The sequence below is a fragment of the Gracilinanus agilis genome, chromosome 1 (genome assembly GCF_016433145.1).
Source record: "Gracilinanus agilis isolate LMUSP501 chromosome 1, AgileGrace, whole genome shotgun sequence".
Classification (NCBI taxonomy): domain Eukaryota; kingdom Metazoa; phylum Chordata; class Mammalia; order Didelphimorphia; family Didelphidae; genus Gracilinanus; species Gracilinanus agilis.
The window spans coordinates 153,438,960-153,452,404 of record NC_058130.1 but is presented as its reverse complement, the minus strand read 5'-3'; the positions used below and the strand labels follow the sequence as shown (position 1 = coordinate 153,452,404).

Sequence of the window (13,445 nt, the reverse complement as noted above, 5' to 3'; positions counted from 1 at the left end):
TGCAGGCCAGCTATTTACACATACCTGCTATGTGATCGAGGCCAGTGGTATCAAACTCAAGTAGAAATGGCTTGATCTAAAGTTCCTTGAAGGTCATATGTTGACTTAGAAAACCACATTATTAACATTATGTTCTATTACATTTTTATTTATTTTGTTAAATACTTCCCAATTATATTTTAATCTGATTTCAGCATCACTTAGAAAACCACATATTAACATTATGGCCTATTGTATTTTTATTTATTCTCTTAAATATTTCCCAATTATATTTTGATCTAGTTCCAGTGGTACTTGAGAGTATTTGGCATCTCTGCTTTATGCTGACAGGCACTGAGAGAAGTTTTCTCCCCTAGGAGCCTCTATACAAATTAAATCACAGGTCTACCCCCTATCACAACTAAATTTAGCCTTTATTCATATACTCTCTCTCTCTTTTTTTTTAACCCTTACCTTCTGTCTTAGAATCAATACTGTGTATTGGTTCCAAGGCAGAAGAGCAGTAAGGGCTAGGCAATGGGGGTTAAGTGACTTGCCCAGGTTACACAGCAAGGAAGTGTCTGAGGTCAGATTTGAACCCAGGACCTCCTATCTCCAGGCCTGGCTCTCAATCCATTGACCCACCTGGCTGTCTCCCATTTACTCTCTTTATACTCTTCACTCCTTTAATGTATGTTAGTCTTGTCTCCCCTCTAGTAGGCTGAAAGGAATCATATCTTAGACTTCTGAAATCTTCCTCTGTCTGCCTTAAGTGCTTAATAACTGATTATTGACTTCAGTTACATGGTTCACTCAGTGAAAAACTACCGTATATCTACTGAGACTTCCAGTAAATCTTTAAGTTTATTTAATAGTTACTAATGGCTGCTTAATTTTATTATTAATGATGCAATATGTTTCAGAAGTTATTTTAATTTATAAACACACTTTCAATGCATACATTCACCATCTCCTATCATTTGGCTTCTACTTGTTCAGTTTTCTCTTTGTTAGATGTTCTCCTTTCTTTTGGTCTAAGAAAGAAACACACAAGCAGGCTTTTCTTGCTGTTCTTCCTATCGATGCAGCAAGGAAAAAGGAGTGTTTTTAAACAGCTGGTTTAGCAGTTGCTGTTTCCTCTTGGCTGAATGCATGGAATTTTAGCAGCATTAGGAATAAAGTTTGGCCACATCTGGAAAACGTATAATGACAACCAATCTCCCAAGCATTAGAGACATCAATGCTGCTGTTACCTCTTATTAGAGGCTGTTTCTTCTGGCCGTACCCAACATGTGGTAGCTGCAGATGGGAGACATAAAAAGAGGAATACTTTAAAATTCATAAAAACTGACATTTCAGAGATATTCTTTAAAACAAGATAGTTTACCTGCCCTCACAGTTTCTAGACCCAACCAATGGTATTTACTTACTGTATAAGTAAGAGAAAATATTTTTAAATTTGGGAAAATGAGTATTTTACTGCTAAGTACAAGTATATGGATTATATTATGATAGTGATATAGTATTTCCCCCCAACAAAGTATATTGCATCTAATATCAACTAAATTCCAGTGCAATTTTGGCATATACTAGTTATGTGACCATATAAGTTACAGATGAATTGCCCATTTTTATCCATGGAGGTAGTTCCCAACACCAATAAAATCTCACATCCAGACCCCCAAAAACTCTAATGTATTAGTTAATCAGTCAAAAATTATGCTGAAAATTTGATTTGTTATACAACCTACTTAGGACCTGTAACTTCATCAGTATAGAGAGTTCCCAATGAGGAAATTTCTTTAATAAGAGAGACAGATTAACACCAACTTTGCAACATGGTCTTAGAATACTGCCTAAACCATTGAAAATGTAGGTTCAAACACAGCCTATGTGTGTCAGAGAGTGAGGTCAACTCTGTATTTTAAAGGAAAATGAGATTTTGTTAATAAGAGGTTTTTGCTCTTGAGCATTACATTTAAGACCAGAGAACATTTTTCTCATTACTATTTTTCACTCGGAACTCAGAAAAATCCTGTCCTAGAATCCCCATTAAGATGTGGACTTCACCAAGTGATACAAGTTTTCCTTAGCAACAGTTTACAAGCCAGAAGAAACAAGTTATATTTTGTACAACTAGGAAGAGTTCTATATTCTTCAATCTTACAAAGTCTATACAACTTTATAAAAGCCTTGAGTCCTGAAAATTGTCAGATATACTACTTTTGGGGATTGGGAGAGGTTTTTATTTTTTTAATTTAAATTTTATTGTCCAAAAAAGGTAAGGAAATTGTTCGTTTTTATTTTTAGTTTTAAATTTTTTTAAAACCCTTACCCTCTATCCTAGAATCAATACTGTGTAATGGTTCTAAGGCAGAAGAGTGGTAAAGGCTAGGCAATGGGGGTTAAATGACTCACCCAGGGTCACATAGTAAGGAAGTATCTGAGGCCAGATTTGAACCTAGGACCTCCAGTTTTTTAGGTCTGGCTCTCAATGCACTGAGCCACCTAGCTACCCCCAAATTGTTCATTTTTAAAGTGTAATGCAAGGTTTTTGCATTGCAATATTAGCTTAGGCAAAGCTGTCACTTGCCCTGGATGGAATGTTGCCAATGGCATGAGCCATGGGCCAGGTGCCAGCTGGCAGTTGGGCTGAGACTATAAAAGCCCCTGCAAACCCAAGCCTGGGTTCTGTCTTCCCCTGACTTCACCCTATCCACTCGTCTACCCCTTTCCCTGGGCCCAGGTGGTGGGAGTAGAAAAGGATTGAGGGAGGAGGATCGTGGGTAAGAACTTAGGATAGCCTAGATTAGGACCTTAAGAGCAATTCAACAATAACTATTTTCATTACCAACTAAATTAACCAGAAGATCTAATCAATCTCTTGACCAGAGACAGCTTAGCTCTGGCCAAGGGCAGCCAGCCCTCAGCCTGCCAAGACCTTCTTAGGACCTTTGCCAGCATCACCCAGTGTGACCATAGCAACAGCTTAGTAACACCAACCCCTCTTACCTTGCCTATTCTTTCCCCAGTTTCAATAAATCCCTTAGCCTTAACTTGAGAATCTTGTGGTTATTTCTGGCTAAGGAGGGTAGGGAAGAAGTAAGAATTCTGAGCAGTTGAGATTCAATCTACCCCATTGGTGGGGCAGGAAGTTCAAGCACCCACTTTCTGCCAGTCTGCCTCCATCCAATAAGAGGCAGTTACCTCAGTCGGGAGGGGCCGCCTGCCTGACATCTTAAAGGAGCCTAGCAGTGAAGGTTCATTGGGCACTTAGCTTTCAGGGTTTGGATTTGAACCTGAACCAAGTTCATTCCCAGCTGAGTTTGCTCATCCTTCATAACATCCAACTCCAACTTCCTGCTAGACTTGTTACCAGCTCAAGGCCCATTAGTGACCATTTTACCACCCTCATAACAAAAGGAAATGTCAGTAATTCACCAAGCTTTTTAAAGGTTAAAGATAGAAATACGCTGGTTCCTTAATTCATCCAGAGGCTGCATGCAAAAAACTCAATTATTGAGACCAAGGCAAAAAAACAGGCATTTTGCCCCAAATGTCTTTGAAAGGCAGCCAAAAAATAAAATAAAATAAAATAAAATAAAGGGGGTCATTGTCCATGTGCTAAAGCTATTGGATTTTTATCAGTGGAGAAGCCCAGACTCAGAGCCTATTTACCCTGATTTTGAACAATTTTAACAACCAGGGTTATCTAGTTTCATTGCTGATTAGAAAGAGCCAATTAGCACTGGAAAAGAGGGCAGGGCTAGAGTAACTATAGTGCAAAGGTGTCTGACAATAAGGAAACCATAAAAAGCAGATTTAAATAGCTCCAAAGGGTTAGCAATATAGTGTCACAAAGAGTATGCTATATCTGAGTAACTCTGGAGGACAGGACTGTATTACAATACAGTCATTAGTATTTCCAAACTGAACACTCTAGAAAAGGTTAAATCAGCTCAGCATATTCTTTAAAAAAGGCAAAGGAGCCAGTCATATATTTCAAAAAAATGTTTTGATTAAAATGATTTTTAAGAGTCATAATCCATAAAGAGGATCTGGCAAATATGCAGCTGAGTCTCAGAAAAAGTCATCAACTTGCTCTGTGTCACACATCTGTAAAATACTGGAGCTAGTACTGCACATTCTATGTAAAAATTGCTATGAAAAGGCCCTATGGAGGTCAAATAAATACCATATGGCAGGCATAATAAAAGGATAGGCTGATTGCACAGTAAAATTCTGTTCATGTTTTGTTATTATTATTAATGACAGTAATGCTATCTAACATTTACATAGTGCTTTAAGGTTTGCATAGTACCATATAGATGTTTTCTCATTTGATCCTCACAATAATTCTGGGAAGTAGGGGCTATTATTATTCTTATTTTACAGAGAAAGAAACTGAGGCAGACTGAGGTGAAATGATTTGCCCAGGTTCACACAGCTAGTCAGTGTCTAAGGCCAAATTCAAACTTGGGTCTTCCTGACTCAAAGTCCTACACTCTATATCCGCTATGTCAGCTAGCCACCTGAAAGTCCTGGGTATTTTAGGGGTTCACACAATATTACTTACACTGACAGTTCCCAGGAGACCGGGTATTGCTGGCACTGCTCTCAAAAGAAGAATGGAAGTTGTGAATGGTTTCCTGTAAAATTTGCCTCTCACGTCCCTGCACAGGAAATTAAAAACATCGAAAATATTAAACTCATATTGGAAAGCTCATAGATCTCTTGGGAAACTAGATTATTGGAGATAAAGAGTATCAAATTTAATATAAAAAATAAAATAATTTTGTGGTATCTCTTGCATCTGTACCCATAATTCTTATCCATTCCAATGGGAGTTCTGCAGCTCTGCAAACATAAATGGGCAGAAATCTACTTATGCAGAACCTCATGTATAATCTACATTGAACCTTTCTTTTGGCCAATGACCTCCTCAAAGTATATACAAAGCAGTGAATCTGTAGGTATGGACATTTTAGACACTTTATTTCCAAAATGCTTTCCAGAAACAGTTGTGCCAATTTACAGCTCCACCAACAATGCTTTAGGGAATATGTCTTTCCTACAACCCTTTCAACAGAGACCATTCCCATCTTTTTACTTCTTTGCCAATTTTCTAAGAGTATAGTGAAACCTCAGGGTTATTTTTTAATTTGCTTGTTTTTTATTATTCAGGTTTTGGATCATTCTTTCATATGGATATTAACAGCATGTGATTATTTTTGGAGAATGATTGTTTATTCATAGCCTTTGACTATTTTGGAGTGGATCATAATATATGCTTCTTAGCACCTAACACTGATTTTGAGGAATACCTGAATGATATGGAAAAACTTGAGGAGACAAGACAAACCAAGTCATAATTCCCATCTTCCAATCATGTAAGAACTACCCTGTAGAAGAGAGAGTTCTGTTTGATGGTTTTCCCACGGACAAAAATGTTAAATTAAAAAATGAAGTACTTTTCTAGGCTCAGGAAGGAATGACACTAGAAAAAGAGTTGAGAGAAAATCAAAGAGAAGAGGGCTAGATGGAACCTTGGAGAATACAGGAATTAAAAGGTCAGAAAGAAGATATGAATAGTGAGGCAGAAAAAGATCAGATAGAAAAGTAGAAAGAGAACCAGAAGAATTTTCTGTCTCTGAAGGCAGGAGAGGGAGGAGTATGTAATAGGAGAGGGAGGTTAACAGTGTCAAACACTGGAGATCAGTGATTCCCAAAGTGGGTGCCACTGCCCCCTGGTGGGTGCTGCAGTGATCCAGGGGTGCAGTGATGGCCACAGGTGCATTTGTCTTTCCTATTAATTGCTATTAAAATTTAAAATTAATTTCCAGGGGCACTAAGTAATATTTTTTCTGGAAAGGGGGCGGTAGGCCAAAAAAGTTTGGGAACCACTGCTGTAGATTGTCAAAATGAAAACTTAAAAAAAAAAAAGTATTGGATCCAGCAATTCCAGGAGTGAGGAGGGTGTAGTCATTGGGTGAAGCCAATTTTTTCAAGTTTTTAGCAGTGAAGGGCAGGAGAAAGATGGGACTGAAGGGTCAAGGGAAAGCCTTTTTCAAAGTAGGGAGAACTGAGGAAGTTTGAAGGCAGTTGGGAAGGAGTCAGTAGAATGAGAGAGAATACAAATTCTTGAGAAAAATGCAGTGACTATTCTGGCAAAGATGCAAGTAAAGAAAGTAGCCTTTGCAAATAATAGAGTCACTTCTATGTGCAGAATAAAGGAAATGAAAGTAGGTAATGATACTGAGAAGTTCTAAGGGATAAAGGAAGGACTCATGAGAGAATAGGATCATATTGGATTGCCTCAATTTCACTGTAGTAAGAGGTCATTATTTTACCTCCAACATTTACCTGTGTGATCTTGAATGAGTCACTTATAATATTCCTGTTCCTCAGTTTTCTTATCTCTAAAATAAGGGAGGTAGACACACTGGATTCTGAAGTCCTTTCCAGATCTAGGTTATTTTAAAAAATAGACAGCTAGGTTGGACAGTGCTGGACTTAGAGTCAAGAAGACCTGAGATCTAGCCTCAGACACTTATTAGCTGTCTGATCTTTGGCAAGTCACTTAACCTCTGTCTGCCTCAGTTCCTCGGCTATAAAATGAAGATAGTAACAGCATTTAAATTCTAGGGCTGTTGTAGGAATACTTTAATAATAGTAAACTTTCAAAACCTCAAAGACCAATATAAATACTTTAATAAGAATAATAATCTGTGATCTTATCTGTTCTAAAGGGAAATGGGATAGGCAGACTGTTGGAAATGGAAAGAGAGATGGAAATTTTGAAATACTTGATAAGAGGAATAAAACAAGGACATGATAATATAGAATTCTTGAACAACAGTAGGGGCCCAGCAAAAATTATTTGTTATACATCTATAGTGGGTGAAGAAATCACCTTGATTTTGTGAGTTGTCTCAGTGATACTCAGTAGTTCAAAATCAAGACTGAAAAAATCAGGTGATAGAGTTTACCCAAAGAGTAGAATTCATAGTTTTGTTTTGTTTTGGGTGGGGGACAATTAAATGATAAGATCTAGTAAAAATTAAAGTGATTATGACCATGAAGGTCAAGACTGAGTAAGAAAGTAAATGAAACTACAGTGGGGGATAGATTAGGAGGGTAGGGATAGGGATTAAAAGTAATAATAAAGACAAAACAGATTTAGTGAGAGAGATGTAAAGGAAAATAGATGCTTGTATTTGGACAATATAATTTCATCTGAGAAGCTAAAGTCTAAGATGGCCTGAATTTGTATCCAAATATGACTTAAGTGGTTTGGAGGAGATCATTGGAGTTCAGGAGACTGAGAAATTGTGTGGTCACATTGTTACATGGGCTGACAACATGAATATGGATATCTTTAAGCATAAGAGAAGAGGATGGGGAAAGGTAGAAAGCCACTGACTAGGTACTAAAATGATGTGTAAAATTTGAAGTATATACAGATGTAAATATAAGAATGCTATAAATATTTTGGAATGGAAAATGGATAGAAATGGGGTTGTACGGTAACTACAGACAAGAACCAATACAAGCACAAGCTATGAGATTGATTTCTGCTTTATATAAGACATAACTTTCTAGTAATTATTACTATTCAATGAAGCTACCTCAGAGTGGTATATATTTCAAATTGTATTAAAGGAGAGACAGAATGATCATCTGACATATATGTTGAAAAGAATTCCTACAATGGGTAGGTAAGATTCTCTGATTGCATTAAATATTTCAGGTTCGGAGGGGGAAGAATAGATTTAGGATGATACCTTGCCTGCATTCAGTTCAGAAATAGCTGCCAGAATCTGTTGCCTGGAGCCATCTGTCTTAATACCCAACTCTTTCAAGTCACCATCAGTAAGTGTAAGGAATGCTTCCATGTCCACCTACAGAAAGATAAAGTGAGGGATTCACAATTAAATCTACTGTGATAGTATATTATCCAGTAAGTATACCAGCAAATAAAGCCCATGTCACCTCTTGACCTTGAGAAAATTAATAGCAAGAAGGAATAAAGGTTGAAACTCTGGCAGATATACCTTCCTCTTCCCTTTATCTTGTTTCCATATTATTCTCTTGTGCCTTTCCTCACAGCTAAACTTTTTCATTGTTGATATGGCATGGATCAAGTCACTTTGAACTCAGTGAGCTAGTAACTGTATATTACATTTTTGAAAATTAATTCAATTTCACATTTTACTCAGTATTGCATAATTTAAATTATATATAATATATGAGATATATAATTATGCTAAACAATATAGCATATAATATGCAATTATGTAATATATGTAAAATGTATGTATTATATGCATTTTATATATTATATAATGTTATAATATATTACAATACATGTAAAATGTATTACAGATGTGTAATATATGTAAAATATGTAATCATGTAATATAATAATATATGTTACAATTAACATATATACTTATATAACATATAAATATAATTAAAATTATACAATACGGAGTAAAATGTGAAATTATCAAATTAGATAATATCTGTAAAGTGCTTTGCAAATCTTAAAAAGTTATAAGGATGTTAGTTATTATTAAATATATTTTTCTTTATCTCCTGGCTCTTGAAATAATTTTTAAATTAATTGCTTTTTAAAATTCAGAATTTCTATAGTTTTTTAGTGTTCTTGTTAGAGTACTGACAAACATTTTAGAATTTTTGCATATTTTAGGTTCTTGATTTTGTATTTAAAGTTTGGTTCAACATTATATAAACACTAACTCACCTAAACTATGATCCCCTAAGACAGTGATGGGCAAACTACAGTCTGCAGGCCAGATTGGGGTGGGGGGGCCTGAAATGTTCTATCTGGCTGGGCAACATTATTCCTAATCTGATGAATACAATAAATAGGATACAATACAATGAAATTTTGAAAGAGTTGCCTTAGAAACAGACTGACAGATGAGCATTTCCTTTCCTTTGGCCCCCTCTTTAAAAAGTTTGCCCATCACTGCCCTAAGAGATAAAGTCCCACGAAAGCAAGGAAGATGCTTTTTTCCCTAGTTTTTTACAAGATCCCTAATAATAAACTAATTGCCAAAGTCAATTACCTAATCTCAATTCTCATCCTCATTGACCTTTCTGCTTCATTTGACATTATTCCCTAGTTCAGGCCCTCACCACCTCTTGAACTTGACTGCTACAATAGACTCTCAATTGGCCTTCCTGCCTCAAATCTCATCCTTCCCCCATCAATCCTCCACACTGCTGCCAAAATGAATTTCTTAGGTGTAAGGTCACTCTCCTAGGATCAAACAGAAACTCTTCTGATGGATATTAAAAACCCTCCACAACTTGGCTTCAGCCTACTTTTCCAGCCTTATTATGAAATGCTTCCCATCACTCAATCTCTGATGATGCCATTGTGGCCCATTTGTTATTCTGGCACTCTGGTCCTCCTTCTGCATCTCCAGGTTATCTGAGATGCCACCTCCTAATCTAGCTAGTTAGAAATGAGTCTTTCCTCCCTAGTTTCTCATCTCTTTTCATTTGACTTGTTTCCATTTGTCACAGTCTTACTTGTATTACAATTTTCTATATGTCTTCTACTCCCATTTGACTCTAAGCTCCCAAAGGGCAGGAATTTTTGTCATTTTTCAACAATACTATCTCTAATACCTAGAACAATGGATTACACATAACAGACATTTTATTAATTGCTGAACTAAATTGATGTGATTTATGCCTCAAACTTAATACACATCAGGTGCTCAGCAAATATTTGTTGAATGTAATACTACACAATGCTTTCCAAAAACATTTATTAAGTTCCTTGATATGGGCCCATATCAAGCCTTCAGAATACAGAGACACAAGTGAAAAAGTCTCTGATTGCAAATATCTACTGAATTGAATTTTGATCGAATGAGATGATTAAGAAAATTTGTCAAGTCAATTATCTTAGTGGCTAGAATCATAAAAATGAAACTCCCATTGCTACAACATTTTAAAACTTAAGACAGTTAATTAAAATTCTTTTAATTAAATTACAAATGTAACATTTTAAATTGTTTCTATGTCTCATATTATGAGTAAATTCTGTTAGTTGGCAGTACTTACCATAATTTCCCCAAAGAAGACAAGAGAGATGAAGACTGTAGAAAGACAGAATATGAACTTAAACCACAGAAACAATAAAAGAAAGAAGGACTAGGTGGATCAGGAATGTGTGTTTTTCTCTGTTATCATAATACAACATGACTTTGAAACTTTGGAAGATCTATGATTGTTTTAGCATGAGTATCCTTTCCAAAGACAAATATCGTAGCCCCTCTACACCACCTCATCCCCTGTGATTCTCAGCCATATTCTCCCTGTGTCCTCCATGAAGGATCTACATATGGTTACTGTAAATAATGCTGTATGAGCACATTAAAATCTTTGGTTGCAACAATTAAATAAATAACAGGTCATATCCATGCCTACTGGACATGGTAGGCAAAATCAGGGGCTGCTTAATGCCAGCGAGAATGGTAATGTACCATTTCCCTGATAGTCATCTAAAAGGTTGGATTTGAAAGCTCCCTCTATTCACCCCTTCCAAAGGCTTGATGGGGCAGCAAAAAAGCAAAAATGAATTAAAGTGAAAAGGTCTTTCTGTTTCAGGTATTTCTGTTTCTAATATTTGAGCTTTCTAAAATCTCATATATCAACATTTATTTTATTTTATCATGTTTTGACTTGTTGAAAAACAAGTGTAAGTCAACTGCAACGCTCAGTGCAACTCCTTACCAATAATAAACAGGTACTTAAAAAAAATCTGGTATAAAGTTAAATGGAAACCCCTTGTTATGTTCCATGGTTACCTCTAACCACAGAGGGTAGGATAATAAAGCACTAAAAGAAAAAAAAACAGTGCCCAAACATGTCCTGTTCGCCCTATACTGGCAATTCCTTCCATACTTATCTAGACAGTAATTATCATGCTATTGTATTCTTCCTAATATATTTTGCTTTGTATTTCTACTCTAAATTGGTTTTATGTAGGTATAGAACTAGCTACTCAAGTGAATTATAATTTCCTGGGTGGCAACAACTGTACCTTCATTGGGCAAGGTTGGGGAGACTAGAAAACACAATAGATTTAGAATGAGTCCTGGCCATGGCATTTAAAAGCTGTGTGACATCGGGCAAGTCACCTACCCTGACCCATAGTTTCCTCATTGGAAAAATGAAGATAATAATTGTACCATGTATCTCACAGGGACATTTTGAGGAAAAGCCACTTTGAAAATCATGAAGTATTAACTTAATATGAGTTATTATTTTTATTAATTTTGTTTTCTTCCTGGTACCTCGTACAGTGTTATGTGTACAAAAGACATTCAGTTTATGCTTCATAGAGCGGCTCAATCATTAACCTGCCTCCAGAATAAAAAGGGAAAACAAATTTAGAACTTTGAAGATAAAATTAACTTAATTTTAAAAATCTCTTGGAAAAAGGAAGAAATATCTTAAATATATGTCCATGGCAAATAATTAAAGATCTTAAGGCTTATCCTATATAGGTATATTTTTATTTATGCAGAGATATATGTGTAAATACATATAATAACAAGGAGATAATAGTATTACAAGTAACACTTCTACATTTGTCTTATTAGATGGTTATAAGATCTACATTCTGGGTTATATTCTATGCTTCACCTTTATGCAAGCAAATAAACAAATAAAAGGGTTTTTAAAAAAATTTTTTTTTAAACCCTTGTACTTCGGTGTATTGTCTCATAGGTGGAAGAGTGGTAAGGGTGGGCAATGGGGGTCAAGTGACCTGCCCAGGGTCACACAGCTGGGAAGTGGCTGAGGCCAGGTTTGAACCTAGGACCTCCTGTCTCTAGGCCTGACTCTCACTCCACTGAGCTACCCAGCTGCCCGCTAAAAGGATTTTTAAAACTGTCATAAAGCCAATGTAGCTTTAGCTCCATCTTCCTTATCTTCTGTATTGTATAGTTGAAAAATCTTGAATCCCTAAAACTACATTACCCAAATTTCCTTTCTGTATTACCCACAATTCCTTTTCCTTTCTGTTTATGGGCATCTTTTGTGATTGTATATAAGTTTTGGGTAACACTCTTCTAGCTCTCTCTTCCACGTGAAGTGAGTGGGGAACGTTCCCTGTGTTCTCTAGCTCTCTAGTTAAACATTAATAAATCTCTATAAATATTATACTTTGGAGATATTGAATATTAATTTTAAAATCCACAGTATCAATGATTAGATGAAAATTGATAAAATTCAAGATCATAGAGTATCATGTGACTCATTGGAAGATCACAGACTTAGGGTGAGGAGGTTGGTCCAACCCCATCATTTTTCAGTTGAGGAAACTGAGGTCCTAAGAGGTAAAGTGACTTGGCCCATTGGCCACACAAGTATAGATGGCAGGATTGAAATTTTGGTCCCAGATCCTCTGATTCTCAATCCAGCATTCTTTCCATTGTGCCACACTTCCTTTCTCTCCCCCCCGCCCCCCTGAAATCTGAAGTTGTGTTTGTTATACTTCAATATAACAGGGATTTTTACTGTATTTTAATCCTTTGAAAATCAGGAATTTGAATTAAATCCTGCTTTTTTCTGGCCTCTTCTTGCCTCCCTGTTTCAAACCCTCAGTATTCTCTTGTTTTTCTCTGATTTAGCTCCCTGGGCTTGATTCTTATCTGCCTAGACCTTTGTTATCTGCCAGACTCTCCAGCTGGCTTTAATTCTCAATTCTGGCTCTGTTGTGGCATAAAAAGAGTAGTAGTAAGAGCCATTCTTCACCTGGGAGCAACAGTGAGAGTGATGATAAGAGAGACCCTGTAATTATCAGGAAATTCTGAAAATAATGCAAAAAGGTATTCAAGCACTTTAATACACAACATGTCACAGGCCTAGTCATTATTTAAAAATCTCTTCCTCACAAAGGTTTTTAGCTTCATGTATTTAGAGAAACTTCCAGGAGAACATATGTCTACTTTCATTAGAGTCAGAGGAAAGTGAGATCTATTTTATATAAATAAGCTAACATCTCTAGACTGGGCATTTTCACTGGCTTTCCCTCCTACCTGAAGCTCTCTCACTCCTTGTCTTTACCTGGCTTTCCTGGCTTCCTTCAAGTCTCAGCTAAGGTCCCCCTTGCCACAAGATTCCTAGTCCTCCTTTATGACAGCGCTTTCTCTGAGATTATCTCCAATTTCTCCAATCTCTATCTTGTTTGTACATAGTTTGCATGTTGTTCCCCTATTAGATAGTGAGTTTCTTGTGAGATGGGGCTATTCTTTGTTTGTTTTTATCTTTCTTTGACTCCCCAACACTGAACACAGTGCTTGGCACACAGGCACAAGCTCACACACATGCTTGTTGACTTGACCTCAGAGCCAACTGTACTGGCACATAATATATTTCATTAAGTGGAGAAACCATCATGCACTTGACTTCTAATA

General features: G+C 36.4%; 1 protein-coding gene across 1 annotated transcript in view; it reads right to left on the bottom strand.

The window, feature by feature from the left end:
- Positions 1 to 575: 575 nt before the first annotated feature.
- Positions 576 to 13,445, bottom strand: part of ANKS6 (ankyrin repeat and sterile alpha motif domain containing 6) — a 73,611-nt gene continuing 60,741 nt past the window's right edge. The window contains exons 14-16 of the mRNA XM_044657228.1: positions 7,764 to 7,880; positions 4,556 to 4,652; positions 576 to 1,278 (exon numbers count right to left, since the gene is read on the bottom strand). Of these exons, the coding sequence (XP_044513163.1) occupies positions 1,229 to 1,278; positions 4,556 to 4,652; positions 7,764 to 7,880 (264 nt within the window). The 3' untranslated portion in view covers positions 576 to 1,228. The remainder of the gene's footprint in view (positions 1,279 to 4,555; positions 4,653 to 7,763; positions 7,881 to 13,445) is intronic.